Source organism: Myotis daubentonii, chromosome 9, assembly GCF_963259705.1.
Source record: "Myotis daubentonii chromosome 9, mMyoDau2.1, whole genome shotgun sequence".
NCBI lineage: Eukaryota > Metazoa > Chordata > Mammalia > Chiroptera > Vespertilionidae > Myotis > Myotis daubentonii.
In genome coordinates, this window is record NC_081848.1 from 32,832,649 (window position 1) to 32,848,572 (window position 15,924).

A 15,924-nucleotide genomic window follows, 5' to 3' on the forward strand; every position below is an offset into this window, starting at 1 on the left:
AAATGGTCAGAAGTTATGAACAGAGGGAAGTTAAAATAGCCTGTAAACATTTGAAAAGTTTCTAAATCTCACCAGTAATCAAGAAAATGAACATCAAAACTCCAAGGAGCTAAACATTATGTGTTATGAGAAAACTTAATGTCTGATTATACTGTATCATCTAGAATGTAGGACTGCTATAAACTAGTAATGATGTAAATTGGAGAGAAATTTGTTATAAAAGTTTAAGATGGACACATTCTGTGATTCACCAATTACATTTTGAAGTAACTACTCTAAAGTTGTATGTGCTCAGAGAGGTACAGGAATGTTTTTGAGCATTATTTTGAGATGAATTTGAGGCAGGGTAGGGTGGAGGGACTTTGAACATATTATGAAGGGTTTATTTCTTTAAAATTAATCTGGATCAAATATGCCAAAATGTTAACATTTATTAAGTCTGGATGGCAGGTATATGGGTGGTGAGTGCTATATAACTTCCTCACGTCTCTGGGTGCCTAAGTATATCATGATTCAACATTTAGAAGAAAGGATATATGAGATATGTGATTTTGAGAGCAGAAAAATGTAGGTTTAACCCATTATAATTAGTCATTGGGGTTATATTTACAATGACTCAAACATTTTTGTCACACTTGTCCATAACCGATTGACTCTTCGGGGAAGGAATATATCTATCTGCAAATGGATCAATTTGTACATGTTGGTTTTGATGCATACACATAAAGTTATAGTGACCATTTTTCTATTGTCCATGTAGATAAAACAGGCAGAGAGATTTATCTATTCCTTTGCTTTTTATATACACTCATACTAAATATTGCACTTTTTATAGATAACATTTATTATTGGTCTTATAGAATATAGAAATAAAAATAGTATGTTTCTCCTGAGCTCCTACATAATTTTCTCATATCTATTATAGTGCCATTCTGCATTAAAATTTATTTCTTAATACAATGTGCCCCAACTATATAGGACTTCTTGAGAGAGGGATTATATCTTATTCAATTGGTGGTCCCAGAGTTTGATGTTGAGTAAATAATCAGTACATTTTTGTGGAGAAGTATTGCTTATAGCACAATGTATAGAGCAAAATGTAATTTTTTATATAACTGTGGCTTTTTAAATTGATGAGAGAGAGAGAGAGAGAGAGAGAGAGAGAGAGAGAGAGAGAGAGAGAGAGAAACATCTGTGAGAGAGAACATCAATAGGTTGCCTCCAGCATGTCCCCTACTGGGGATCAAGCCTGAAACACAGGCATCTGCCCTGACCTGGAATCAATCTGGTGATCTGTTGGCTCAAGGGTTGATGATCAACCACTGAGCAACACTGGCCTGGCACTGTTTATTTTTTATTATCATCTAAAGTTTTACATATGTCTCCTTTTCCCCCAGTTGACATCATCCACCAGTCATTCCTACCCTGGGCAAGTCCTCACTGCCCCAGTGTCTGTGTCCATTGGTTATGCTAGTATGCATGCATACAAGTCCTTTGGTTGCTCTCTAACCCCCCTCCTCCCCTACCATTTGTCTCTGGATCTATTCTTGTTCATCTAATTATGTTGATCATTATATCCCACATATGAGTGAGAGCATGTGATATTTATCTTTCTCTGACTGGCTTATTTCACTTAGCATAATGCTCTCCAGTTCCATCCATGCTGTTGCAAATGGTAAAAGCTCCTTTTTTATATAACAGCATAGTATTCCATCGTGTAGATGTACCACAGTTTTTTAATCCACTCATCTGCTAATGGGCACTTAGGCTGTTTCCAAATCTTAGCTATTGTAAATTGTGCTGCTGTGAACATAGGGGTGCATATATCCTTTCTGATTGGTGTTTCTGGTTTTTTGGGATATATTCCTAGTAGTGGGATCACTGGGTCAAATGGGAGTTCCATTTTTAATTTTTTGAGGAAACTCTATACTGTTCTCCACAGTGGTTGCACCAGTCTGCATTCCCACCAGCAGTGCAGGAGGGTTCCTTTTTCTCCACACCCTCACCAGCACTTGTCTGTTTGTTGATTTGTTGATGATAGCCATTCTGACAAGCATGAGATGGTATCTCATTGTTGTTTTGATTTGCATCTCTCGGATGATTAGTGACTTTAAGCATGTTTTCATATGTCTCTGGGCCTTCTGTATGTCCTCTTTTGAAAAGTGTCTACTTAGATCCTCTTCCCATTTTTTGATTGGATCATTTATCTTCCTTTTTGCACTCTTTTCTAGCACCTAATTTTCTTTTCTCTGTTGGTCACCTCTATTTGGGGTTATTAGTATCGTGAATACATTTGTATTTGGTGCCCTGTGCATTGTCTTGTTGTTTTTTTAAATCTTCCCTTTCCACTACTTTCTACAGGGGTAACTAGCATCAATATCTTGGTTTTTCTGTGAATTGAAGTTTAATATTATTTTTGTAAATTTTAGTAATAAATTCTATGTACTTAGTGTATGTACTATACCTGCTGTTTAATAATGGACTAATATCAGATGTTAAAGGGCTATCAGATATGCAAACAAATCAGACAAATATTTGAATGTTTATTAGTTTTGTACATTAGCTTTTTTATGTCTCAAGCATGCATTTTCCTTGGTGTATATTAAACACCTAATCTAGAAAGCTTTTCAAGCTAGCAGCTTCTCAGGCTTAATGTTTAGTCTGTTTATATAATTATCAATGATATACCTAGATGATTTTCAAAAGAAAATCGTTCATGTGGTAGGCAGAAAATGTAGTTGTTTAATACTTAATAGCTTGATTTAAACATTGCATTTACCTTGAGAATTCCAAGGAGACTCACAGTGTGTCTGTTGAGGCATGAACCCAAAGCTGCTTAAAAGGATTAATGTTGCATCTCAGACTCAGCTGTACTGTTAGGCTTCTGTCATATGAGAGGTATTAAAAATGAAATTACAAAAGAAACGGTCTGTCCAGGTAGTGATGATATACAGATGGAAAGCATATGAAAAATTGGTTTTCCTTAAGGCATAACTGCAAAAGTTGTTTATCTCAATCAGGAGAGCAATGGTTAGAGATCATTAGGATTTATGATAGGCAGCTGCCACCCTTTTGTATCAGGCACATCTGTGCAGAAACCCAGGGAAAGGGGTTGTATAACTACAGCAACGGTGTCATTTCATTAAATGGTGCCCATCTTTCAAAAGACTTTTACAACTGAAAATTTGTGGATATGCTTCTATTAGATCTTCTAGTCTGTAAAGTTTGTGGATTGTCCTTTGTCATAGATGCATTCAACAGATATATTTTGAATACCTGCATTGTGCTAAGCATCTGCAGAACATATATGTGGACCTTGACCACAAATGTTCTACTTTTCCCTTCCTTTCCTACCTTCACCTGTCTGTTTTAGGTACAGTGGTTATTGTTATTTGTTAAAATATATTTTTATTGATTTCAGAGGAGAGAGGGAGGGAGAGGGAGAGAGACATAGAAACATCAAGATCAGAGAGAATCATTGATTGGCCTCCTGCACACTCCTTCCTGGATGGAGCCAGCAACCCGGACATGTGCCCTGACTGGGAATCCAACCATGACCGCCTGGTTCATAGGTCGACACTCAACCACTGAGCCATACTGGGTGGGCTATTATTGTTATTTTTAAGTTAATCTTAGCTGGCAGGCCAATTTATTTTCTTCAGAACTCCATCCCATAAAAGTTTATAAAGGCTCTGGGTCAGATGTGTGAAGAAGGTCATTAAAGTTTCAATATAAAAGTAAAACCAAACAACAAAACAATCAAACATCAAAGATCTCTCCAAGCCCCAGTTTTAGTGACCTAGGAAATCTTAACTTATGAAGAAGGTGCAAAAATTACTTTATGATCTGGCAGCCCCATCAGAGTAAATTAACATTCTTTGATTTCCCCCCTTTAATATTAGTGGTTTAAGAGCTCAGCATTTTTTCTCACCTCTTTATTGTCTGAGTCCATCTTAAACTGTTTTAAAAAAAATTATTTTTACTCATTAATTTAGGGAGTCTTGCTCCCCTTCTCCTTTTCATCTACTTTATTCTTAACTGAATAGTCTTTCAAACTACAACATGTCTTAGACAAACTTTATGCAGAAATAATGCATACTTTTAGCATCATGGCAATATTAGGGTAAGCTGTATTCCTGCTGAGTGGCTCTTTGAAAACTAAGCAGGAGTGATCATTTATTTATTTGTTGGATTCCTATGTCATTTTTCCTCCATAGAGTATAGGGTGTGATGTGGACAATTTGGCACAGGTGTTGTCTAAGAGTGTCAAAAGAAAATGAAAGAAAAGTGGAGTTCACAGAAGTGAAAGCACAGAGGAACAGAAACAGTTGATGGCCAAACCAAACCCTAGGTGGCAGCTAGGCATACTATCCCCAGGGTGCCACTGTTGGCTTTTCAGAACACTGAGTCATTTTCCCAGAGTATACACCCCTAGTGAGCACCAGACAATTCTGTTCAAGATTCACATGAAGAGGGATAATCAGAATCATAGACTCATAAGGCAGGGAGGCCTTAAAAATCATCTGCCCAGTTCTCAGAATTTACAGATGAGGCAGATCAAACTCAGAACAAGCAATCAAGTTAGGACCAGGGCCAGAGTTAGAACCCAGATCATTCGTTCATTCAGCAAACATACATAGAATGCATCGTGCAAAGCATTGTTCTAGGCACTGGGGTTACCTTAGTGATTAACAGGGACAGGCGTTCTGACTCCCATTGTATACCATACTGCCTACTATCCAATTGCCAGCGAGGATATCTGATACACCTTTGTCAAACAGCATTCTGTTGACTGAAGGCTGAACTTCTTTTAGGGTAAACCTCACAGGATGTTTAGTGAGAGAAGGGAGTTCTATTCCAAATATCCTGGACATTCTTTGGGCATTTCAGTTAGATCAGCTGGAAAACAATTACTGGATGGAGTCTTGTTTGTATGTCACTGGAAGGAAGATTTTTCCAGTCACTTCTCTTCTCTAGTTTGTGTGTAAAGGCTTAAATGCTCTTTCACTGGACAAAACATAAAACTGACTTTACCTTTTATATTTTAAAAGATATTTTAAAAAATTGATTTTAGAGAGCAAGGGAGAGGGAAAGAGAGATAGAAACATCAATGATGAGAGAGAATCATTGATAGGCTGCCTCCTGCATCCCCCCCGCCCCCCCCCCCGCTGCCACTGGGGATCAAGCCTGCAACTGGGAATTGAACCATGACCTCCTGGTTCATAGGTCGATGCTCAACTACTGAGCAACTCTGACTGGGCTGACTTTACCTTTTAAATGCCTCAAAGTCTAAATCCTAATAAGATCATTGACATTGAAAGCACCTAGTGTAGAATTACACATGAAGTTTCTTCAAAGGGGCATGGTTTAGGAGCTACCAGAAATCATAAATTTACCTTCCCAAAAGTGACATCATAGCCCTCCATGTAACACTGACTATCACTTCAAGAACACTCAAGGGTTTAAAAAAAAAGGAGTAGATTGCTCTATCTTAGTTTAAAGGTAGATTTAAGCTCCTCCCCATTCCCTAATATCCAGGCTCACAACCTGTGTTCATAGAGGAGCACCCAATAGGTTTAGAGGTAAAGCCAATGAGTTTGAAAACTTAAGGACCTTTATTCAGGCTCACTTTGTGCTTTGTCCTGGCCCAGTCTCTAAAAAATAAAGTGTCACCCTCTTAAGGTATAGATAAGCCTGGAACATGAGCAGAGGTAACTTTCCTTGGACCAAATGGAGTTGAGGAGGGGGTAAGGGAAGGACTCCTCTCTTCCCAGCCACCTACCAGCCATATTCTCTGTGGATCAGAGCAGGGTACAGGCTCTAGGGACACCTGTTTGTGCCCGCGGGGCTAGATTCTTGGTGGCCCTGTCTCTCTCCCTTGTGCCTGGCAGCTCCTGTATTTGCTGATTTACCTGGGAAGCTGGCTGTGGGTCTGTCTTTACTGCTGCCAGCACTCACAGTCAAGACGGAGGGAAGCCAAGCGAGGCGTGTAAGTCCCGGAGCCTAGGGCTGGAGGTGAGCCGCCTCCGGATGGGTGGACTGCGGCTTCCCTTCCTCCAGACACACATGGAGTTTGGGTGGTGACGGTGCCCAAGAACTGCGGACAGATACCTAGCTGACTGGTTGTGAGAGCCGGCCGGGAAGGCAGCGCCCGCCTGGCCCGGACCTCCTGCTGGCAGGATGTAAATATACCTGCAGACCGGCCAAACAGGACTGCCTCTCCCCCACCCCTGCCTCCTCCCACCCCCTCCCTCAGCTAACCAGCATGAGAGGAACTGAGAAAGCAACAGCCTGCGAGTGACAGCTCCAGCCCGATTCCGCTCGTCTCGGAGCCGGAGCCGAGGTGGGAAATTGTTTGTGCAGCAGCTTCATTGTGCATTTCTTCCGCTGGCCTCGCTATGTTCGCCTCCATCTGGTATGCCAAGAAGCTGGGTCGCAGGTTCGTGCACAATGCCAGGAAGGCGAAATCCGAAAAGGTATGGAGCGGGGAGGGAGACTACCTTTCCGATTTGCAAACTGCCTGCCCTGGCCGGCTAGTCCGAGCACAGACGCAGTCGCTGTTAGCTTGGCAAGAGAGCTTGCCTCTCACTGGGAATGTAGTCCATGCCACTTAGAGAAGGGGTGACTCCTGGAGCCTAGCTACTTGGGAGTGGGGGGGGGGGATGGCATTTGGGGCTAAGTCGGATCTTGGCTATTCAAAATCTTTGGTGGTAGCATCAGTGGAGAGAGTGTCTCCACAGAGACTTAATTTTCCTTTAAATGACATCAAGGGAAAGCCTTTGAGCAGCTGAAATTTTGGCTTCTTCGGGGAGCTCTCTAGTAAACTTGTTGCTAACACCGCATTATTTTTATGACTGTGGTTTTTGATTCCGAAGGGGGCATGATAGATCCCCGAGTGTTTCCCCGGTACTTGTGTCCCAGTTGGTGTCCTAGGACCACATATTTGGGATTCTGAATAACAATGACCAGGTTCCACATGGGTACCTGGTAGTGTTTTCAGATCAACAAGAGCTGTCATTTAAAAAGTATGTACAAGGAGCTCGGATTGTATTTCTAATCGGATAGTCATTTGGAGGACGGCTCTGTATTTCTCTTATTCAGCAGGACTGGCTGTTTCAAGAAAACCTCTGTGTAGATGTACCTCATTAGTTATCATTCTCTGGAAAATGTAAATGGCCTGTAAGTCCTAAGATGCATTATAAGCTTGTATCTCTAATTGGCCCTATGTCTTTGGAGCATCAGCCAAACTGTCTTATTTAGGTAAGCTGTATCCAATTTGAGAAGTGTTGGGGGGATTTCCAAAGGTAGCCACATTTGGGGAGGTGGGGATTTTTCCTATTACTCTGATGATGCAACCTTTGGTCCAGTGTCCTGTCTGTCTTAAATCTACTGGTGAGATGGATCCCGAGATGGCTTTTCTGGCCTGTGGCACAGTCCTCCCTCTTCACTTTAACTTGCTTTTTGTTTCTTCAGAGTAGGAAGGAATGTTGCTAACATGAGTAAGAATCCAGTGATAAACCAGGATACAATTGTGTGTAGTGGGAAAAGGGAGAATATCACTGGAGTTCTGACTTTAGGGTTGTTGCCTTTTAGAATGTCCAGATCTGAAGAATGTAGAATGATTACGAACTCATTACTTAATAGCATTTTGGTGGGGGGAGGGGAGGCAAGACTGGGGTAGAATTGATCTCTTTTCTGTTACACACACACACACACACACACACACACGCACACACATACATCTCACAGGTGAAAGACTGCAAACCTAATTGTCATGTACTAGCACCATTTATACTGAATAGTTGGGCTTGAGGGTTTGGTTTTGGTTTGGTTTTTTTGCTTCTCAAGTAATTTTTAAGAGAAAAGACTTGTAAGTAGTTGTTGTTTTTTTTTTTTGAGCAAATGTTTTGAAAAAGTCCCTTCTCCTTATGAAAATTATAGGTTGTATGGATGAGAGGACCGTCAGAGACCACAGATGGCTCTGGAAGCCCCTGGGAAATAATGTCTTATGCCAAATTAGTATGCAAAAAAAGTTGAATGTCCCAGTGACACTTAATTCAGGCTCGGCCTGAATGTGGAGAAGAGCAGTTCTCTGAAAGTCAGTGTATAGCACCCGAAAGGATGTTGATCTGATGAAGTGACACAGCTTCTATTTCTTAAGTGTGGGAAGAAGCTGGTTTGGTGACTCTGATACCTCCTTGTCATTTCTGTGATAGTTAATGCTTACAACAGGCAAGAAGATGCCAAATGTGGGGTGAAGGGTTTTAAATTATTTATCTCAAGGAGTCTAGAAATCAACACGAGAGAACTGAAGTTTTGCTCTCTGAGTGATAAAGACCAAATTAAAAACGATCATTTCTAATGCCCTTGTCCTTGCCAGGGGGGCTAGGAGGAGTTAATTTTGAATACTAGGTGATGCTAAATAACAAGGAAAGAACATTTCACGCTTTGTTTGTTTGTTTGTTGTTTTTTATGGAATTTATATTCACAGAGTTCCTGGAGTAAATTGAAAGGTGTGCTGCCTTAAACAATGTAGGCCCTCAGTCCTGGCTTGGTGAATGTATGAAATAGTTGATTTATTCTGTGTACCTAGTTTTATCACATGACTTATTTAAGCCAACTATTGTGATTACTGTTTGTATAACAAGTTCAGTAATGTGGTTTAACTGAGAAGACAGTTAGCAAATGATAGGAAAAGCTCATTAAATGTATATACAGTGTTACTATAGCATCAGAGGTCATATAATGCAAACATGGAGTGGGGTGTGAAGGGCTGCTGACTATATGCTGTCATGCTTTATTGTAAGATGAAGGAAGATTAATAAAATAAGATTATTATTTTGTTATATTTAGAAAATGAGTAGTGCACTTAAATGTGAAAGAGCTATTGATAGAGTCAAAGCATAGTTTAGCTTTTGGGAGTATAAATATGTATCACAGCCAATGATTGTGATTTTGTTTTAGTATGTTCTGTAAATTTCAGCTTTTTTTTTGCAATAGGTCGCATAGTTTAGTTCCTCCTACTCTAATAAAACAACCTGCAACCATCAGAGCCCATCAGTCCTATTTTAGCATTCAGATATGGTCTGGGAAGTATATTCCTCAAGGCTGGGGTTAATTGAAAAGCTAATTGGGAATATACAAGCCTAAATGCCATCTCTAAACATGCAGTGTGCCTTATTCATGGTTGCCTGGTCTACTGTTTACTTCATCTAATGCCAATAGAATTAAATAGAAGCATGGGATGTAATAATAATCACAAAAATAATAGTATTAACAGTAGTCCCTACTCACACACATTATGCCTCACTTGCTTTAAGCATAGAGTTTCATTTAATCTTCATGGCAATTCTGTGACGTAGAAATCATTTTTCTGACGTCCCAGAGAGAAGAGTAGCTAGTCCAAGGTCACAGAATTAGCAGTATCATTGCTGGGATTTGAGCCTGAGTTTACCATTCTAAAAAATGCCTCCTCGGTCTCTGTCATTCTCTTCTAGCCCCTTATCATTCCCCAGTCTTGTGTTAAGAAGGCTCACCATTCCTTCTTATCTTGACCCCCTCTTTTGAAATTAAAATTCCAAAGTCATGAGGTTTATAGCATCAAAGTTACTGATTTAACCCCTTTATTTCAGATAAGGCCATGTCTAAACTATATTGAGTAGACTGCTGTCTGTCCTTTTATTAAAGACTTTACACTCTTTGTCCCCTTCAGTTGGATTAGTGTAGCAAGCTATCATCTTGGCACCTATTATTTCTTTTAAATAGCTGGTAATTGTCATATCATCATGACCTAAGCATTGGCATTTGTACTCATTGCTTGTCCTCTGGAAACTAAAGATGTCTCTGATCAAAAAGGACCTCCATGCTTGTCAACTGTAGATGTGTTCCCTTTTTGAGTGAGTAAAAGATATTAGGTGATTCATGTTGTCTTATTTCTAAAAAAGAAAAGCAAAAGGCTCTTTGTTATTCTTTCATTAAAAAAGACAGTTTGTGCCAACCAACAAATCCTGTGAACAAAATTATTTTAAAAGTGATAATATGAGTCAAGACTGTCTGGCTGGAATAGAATATCTTCATTCAAATATTTTTCTTTTTTCATTTGACCCTGTGTAATTAATTCAAAAGTTAGTGTCTTCCTATTATGCTTTTTTGTCACATTTCAACTAAAATCGCTTAATTTAGTCAAACTAAGGATTGTAAGACTCTAAAAAGCAGCTGAAAAAGCCTTAAGATGAATTGAAATGAATTTCCGGCGGCATAATAAAATGCAAGAGTATAAAGATGTTGTGAACCTTCACCCCCCCATCAGCATTGCTTCTTTCATTTGTTTTTGTTTTATTTGTTTGTTTGTTTATTTATTTATATTGGTTAAGCATGCACTATGAAAGTGAATGCATGATTTATTTAGAAAAGACTGGCATCAAGATCTATCACCTAATGACACAACTTGGATGACCTTGGCCGTGATTGATAACTTATAAGTGATGTAACTGAACCCAAATATCTAGATACTAGGCCACATGCACCTTAAATAATTTTTTGATGCTCCTCTCATCGAAACCAAACATATTAACTTAATATAAACTAAAGAAAGGATAATTTAGTAATGCATTTTCTGGCAGTATAGCCAGTGAGAGAATAATGTCCTGGGTAACCCTGATATAACATAAACATCTGGCTTAAGGTAAGTCTCAGAGGGAGGGAATTAAATTATTCCTGTTCTTTGCTATCTAGCCTAAAGCCAGTCATTTGGCTACTCTAGGTCTTAGTTTTTCTCATTTGTCAGATGGACATACACTGTGCTTCAGTAGCACTCCAAAGTCCTCAGGATGCAGTTCAACATGGTCTGCAAGACCCATCAAGATACAGCCTCTGCTTTCCTCTCTGCCCTCACACCTTGTCCTTCTTGCATGGATACTCTAAATCCATTCTGAACCACTTTCAGATTCCTAAATGTCCCATGCTTTTTTCAGCTTTTTTTTTTTGCTTATTCTGTTTGATTGGATGACAATCAAGCTGCAGGCTAATTGTAGTCCAATTTAGGTAACATCACCATCACTAGGAAACCTTCCCTGTCTTCTACAAGCAAAGGATCAGTTTCCATTGGCTCCCAGAACAGTTGTACATATGTTGAAATCATCTTTTGTTCCTCTGTACTCCTAATTAGAATGGATTCTCTAAACGAAGGACTGTTCAATCTTGTTCACTAAATTATTAGGCCTAAGAGACTGCCTGCAACATGGTTGTCTCTTATACTGTACTTCATTGATTCTAGGTTTTCATCAATTTATAAGATGCACCACTATTTCATGTATTACTAAGAAAATAAAGATTGTCAAAGAACTATAGAATATCATTTGCAAGAAAAATCTTGATTATAGAGATGTTAAAATGAGAAAAAAAAAGTATATTTTTAGAATCAAAGTATGGCATAGCTGAAATAATGAATGGATTTATTTTAATGATAAAATGAGTTAATATAAATAAAGTGTTTAAAAGTTGCACACTTGCTATCAAATCATTTTTATTTATTTTCAACTCATATTATTAGTTGGCAGAGGGAAATATAGACGATAATCCTAAAATATATCATGCATTTATCCTGTGCTGATCAGACTCAACTGGCATTATATGTCCTATTCTAGACATAGGAAGGCAAATGAATAGATGGAAAATGAAGGTTATAGAAAAAAAAAACAGATTAAAAGCAATAATCAGGAGCCATTTAGATTGCGGAAGAGAAAGTTCAAGAAGCCAACTGGCCTCTCACTATATATTTATGTGTCTGAACCACAACAACAATAGTTAACTTTCATTGACTTCTTTCTATGAGCCAAGAACTGTCCTAATTCAATGTTCTGGTGAGACTATTATGATCAGTTTTCAGAGCACAAGCACATCAACAGTAGGTAGCTGGGATTAGACACCATGTCTGACCAGAGTTCAAGCTCTTAACCAGTAAAAACAAACATACATACAGAGTACTCTGTATTATTTAATACTATATATTGTATATTAGTATACTGTATATGTGATTTATGTTTACAATGAGTTAGATACCAAGTTTACTTTTCTCTATGAAAGATAACCTTAAAAAGTGAAGTTAAATGCGAAATCTGAAATTTAGCTTGGGGATAAAAAGAAACATCCTGATGTTAAAGACTCTTCACTCCTCAGTGAATAATAGCATCTTCCTTTGTCTATTCCTGCCTTGGGGAAGATTGAAGAGTAGCCTGACCTGGAGAGAGGGATGGATTGTCCTCTCAGGTCCCTATCTCAGAGCCTTCAGAGTTTTGAGAGCACATTGGTGGTGAGCAGCAGCATGACTCAGCGCCAGTGTCTGCCTAGCTGTGGTGATACAGAAGACAGGTGTTTGTCCACACTGAATGCAGCCCTGCAGTCCTTCCCTGTCACTTAGCAGGTGAATCACATAGCAGAATGGACAGCAAGTAGCACCTGTTCTGAGGTTCCCACCCTGCTGTCCACCCTGGCAGAGAACAAGGCACACCTGTTAGCACAACAGGGCGAGAGAAAGGGAAAGACAGGATCAGAGAAATGGCTGAAATGAAGGAGGACGTGGGGAAGAGAGTAGGCTGGAGAGGAAGATAGCAGGTCACAAAATCACTGTAGAATTGTTACTAGTAATAGTACTGCCTATTTATTGAGACATACTTAAGCACTATGACATACACATTCCATGCATCATCTCATTTAATCCTCATTACAAACTTGTAAGTTAACCTATTATTAGCCCTTGTCTTGTAGATGAAAATGCTGAGGTATAAGATGTTATGGAATTTGCCCAAGGTCATAAGTAGTAGAACTAGCATTCAGAGACAGTTCCTGCCAAATCCAGAGACTATCACCCTAACCACTCAGACCACATGCTCTTAACCTTTCCATGGGTTGGGTGAGCCAGTGATGTGAAGAACAGATAGACCAACACAACAGCTATCTTCTCATCTAATTGCCCTCATCTCTGTTGAGTAATTGTGTGGCTGTAAATAAGACTTGATTTCTCATTGGGGATACTCCAGAGATCAGATGTCCAGGTAGTTAACTTTCAGTCCAGTTTATAGAACTTTAGTTGTTTGTTTGTTTGTTTTTGTCTTCAGTATACTTTTAGAACAGTCTTCCTCTACCTGGTCATCTACGGTATTATATTGACTGATGAAGATGGAAGGGAAGACTCTTCCCTCCAGCAAGATTAGTTCAATCATGATAATCATTGTAAAGATAAAGTTGATAATCTGATAATGTACACATTTCATTTGCATATGCATCATATATATGGGGTTAATAGAGAAATCATCTCACTTTAGATAAGACCTGGTAATTGCTAGTAATTTCATCAGAGGTAGTCTCATTTCATTAAATAAATTGTTAAATTGTCCATTAAATTGTTAAGCTAATATAAATCTGTCCCATTCAGTCAGCACATAGTAGGCCTTAAATAAATACTACTGAATGATTGACTTGGATGGAGGACTCTGAGCTCTGTAGGAATAGAGACTGGAGCAGAGGTCAGCAGGCCTATGTGTTCACTGGCACTGTTCCAACAAGCGTGCCACCTGGGCTAAATCTCTTAATCTCCCTGGGCCTGAGTTTTTCATCCGCAGTCAGAATCCTTCCATTCTAACCGTCTTTGATCCTAATTTCATTTCACTATAAGACTGCAGAGTCCTTAAAGGGAAAGATTTGATCTCATTCACCCTTGTGTTCCTGGCACCTAGCACAATGCTTAGCACTAAGAAAACCCAAGAACATTTATGTCAAATGAATATATACAAAATGCCTGGAATGCCTTTGCATTAGTAAGAAGCATATAATGGAGAATCCACCTATTTTCAAAGTGGAGCAAGATAAGAGACATCCAAGGCTTTTCTTTCTTTACTGCCCCTTTTCTTTGAAGAAAGAGGGAATATGAGGCATTTTCTAGCAGTGGCATTGGAAGTTCCAGTTCTCATTTTTTCCCACTCTCCTTGGCACCAACAATGAAATGAAATAAACAACTGTCATCAGAATACCAGAGTTCTCGTCAACCAGCAATAATAATACATCAAACTATGACATTATCCAGCTAAAATATTACAGGTTTATGTTTGTGCATGAGTGTTTATTTCTTGTACCTTCTTAATCTGAAAATTCTAGTTAAGTAGAAAATCCCCGTTGCATCTGCTGTGGACTACATTTTGCCCCACCCCCACCCCCACCCCCACCCCCACCCCCACTCCACGGATTCATATACTGAGGCCCTAGCCCCCAAGTGTATGTGGAGATGTGAAAAAGGGCACTTAGGAGATAATTACAGTTAAATGAGAGCATAGTGGTGAGGTTCTAATCTGATAAAATCAGGGGCCTTATAAGGGAAGAGAGATCTCTCTTTCTCTCTGCCATGTGAGGACACACAAGAAGGTGCCCATCTGCAAGCCAGGCAGAGAGCTCTTGCCAGAAATCAAACCCTGCCAAAACCTTTGCCTTGGGCTGCCCATCCTCCATATTTGTGAGAAAATGCATTTCTGTTGTATAAGCCACCTAGTGCATGGTGGACTAATATTCAGTGATGCCATGATTGCTGCCTACGGTGATACTCGATGAGGAGAGATTTTCTAGTCCCCAGGGTCAGGGTATCATTATTAGAGAGAAATATGTAACCACTTATGTGTTCTTTTTTATCCTAAGCATGTAAATTCTAACAAATACACAGCCTCTGCAGGGCCAATATCATCTGTTCTGGTGAAGGACCTAGGAGGGGCTATTAATATTGGTAATATAAGAAAAGAGGGAGAAGGTAGAGGGTGAAGGGAAAGAATGAGTTGTTTTTGGAGGATCACCGTACTTGTCTTCATATTCTGTGGTCTAATCCAGAGAGGGGTGAATGCTAACTGTTCACTTAGCAACCTTGATACAATAAGAAGAGAAAAGAAAACTTATCAAATGCTATTCCTCCCTTCCACACCAATTTGTTACTTCAGGTCACTCTGATTTATAAACAGAATCGGTTTGCTTTCCATCCTTTCACTCCATAGTTCCTCAATATTGACTGTGGGAGGGCTTCTGACTTTTATAAAAGAGTTTGCAGCCAGGGACAATGAAATGGACACTGTCCATTCGGGAAGTTAGTATTCATGGTGTTGACCCCCCATAGCAGCATCAAACTCATTTATCAGGAGGCACTTTGGTGATTCTCTAGCACAGGGTAAACACTCATGTGCTGTGGGAGAGGGCATTGTTTTTGGGAATTAAGGGAAAGTGGTACTTGGAAAGGTCTGAGAGAATAAGAAAAATGTTTTTCTCTCTCCTTCTCTAAACACCATTTTGACCTAAGACTTATTTTCCTACGTTTTCTACACTCCTTGAATAAGTTCTTTGTCACCTTTATTGACCCCTTTCCTCCATCCATTCTATAAATCCTCTTATTGGCACACCCAGGAGCAACAGTATGGCAGTGAAAGACTATAGACTGGAGTTCACATTTGACTCAAGAGCTTGTTGTTTGGGTGTCCTTGAGCGAATACCTGCATCTCCCTAACTGTTGATGTTGTCATACATACAAAATGGTGAGAACTATCCTTGAATGTTTTTGATCCAATTAAAAACTGCATGTAAGGTATCTGGTCCATTGTAAAACATAACATTTTCTTCTTCTCTCCCTTCCTCCCTCTTCCTCTTTCCCTCTCTCTCTCCCTCCTTTCCTTTCTCCCTCCCTCCCTCCTTCCTTTTTACCTCTCTCTTTCCTCTCTCCCTCCCATTCATTTTCGTATTCTGCATAGTTCCAGAAAGGATGCTAAGCAGCTTTTGCTAACTTCTTCATTAATGATTATTCGTACTCTACTACTCCCTTGGGCTGCAAAATGGACTTGCCCTCCCATTCTGGTTTTATTGAGTGAGGAGATGTGTAGGTCTATCTCTGCCACTAGATAG

The 15,924-nt window shown here is 39.5% G+C and overlaps 1 protein-coding gene across 1 annotated transcript in view; it reads left to right on the forward strand.

Moving 5' to 3' along the window:
• Positions 1–6,278: 6,278 nt before the first annotated feature.
• The window catches only part of DLG2 (discs large MAGUK scaffold protein 2), an 884,334-nt gene continuing 874,688 nt past the window's right edge, over positions 6,279–15,924 (forward strand). The window contains exon 1 of the mRNA XM_059708253.1: positions 6,279–6,476. Within this exon, the coding sequence (XP_059564236.1) occupies positions 6,399–6,476 (78 nt within the window). The 5' untranslated portion in view covers positions 6,279–6,398. The remainder of the gene's footprint in view (positions 6,477–15,924) is intronic.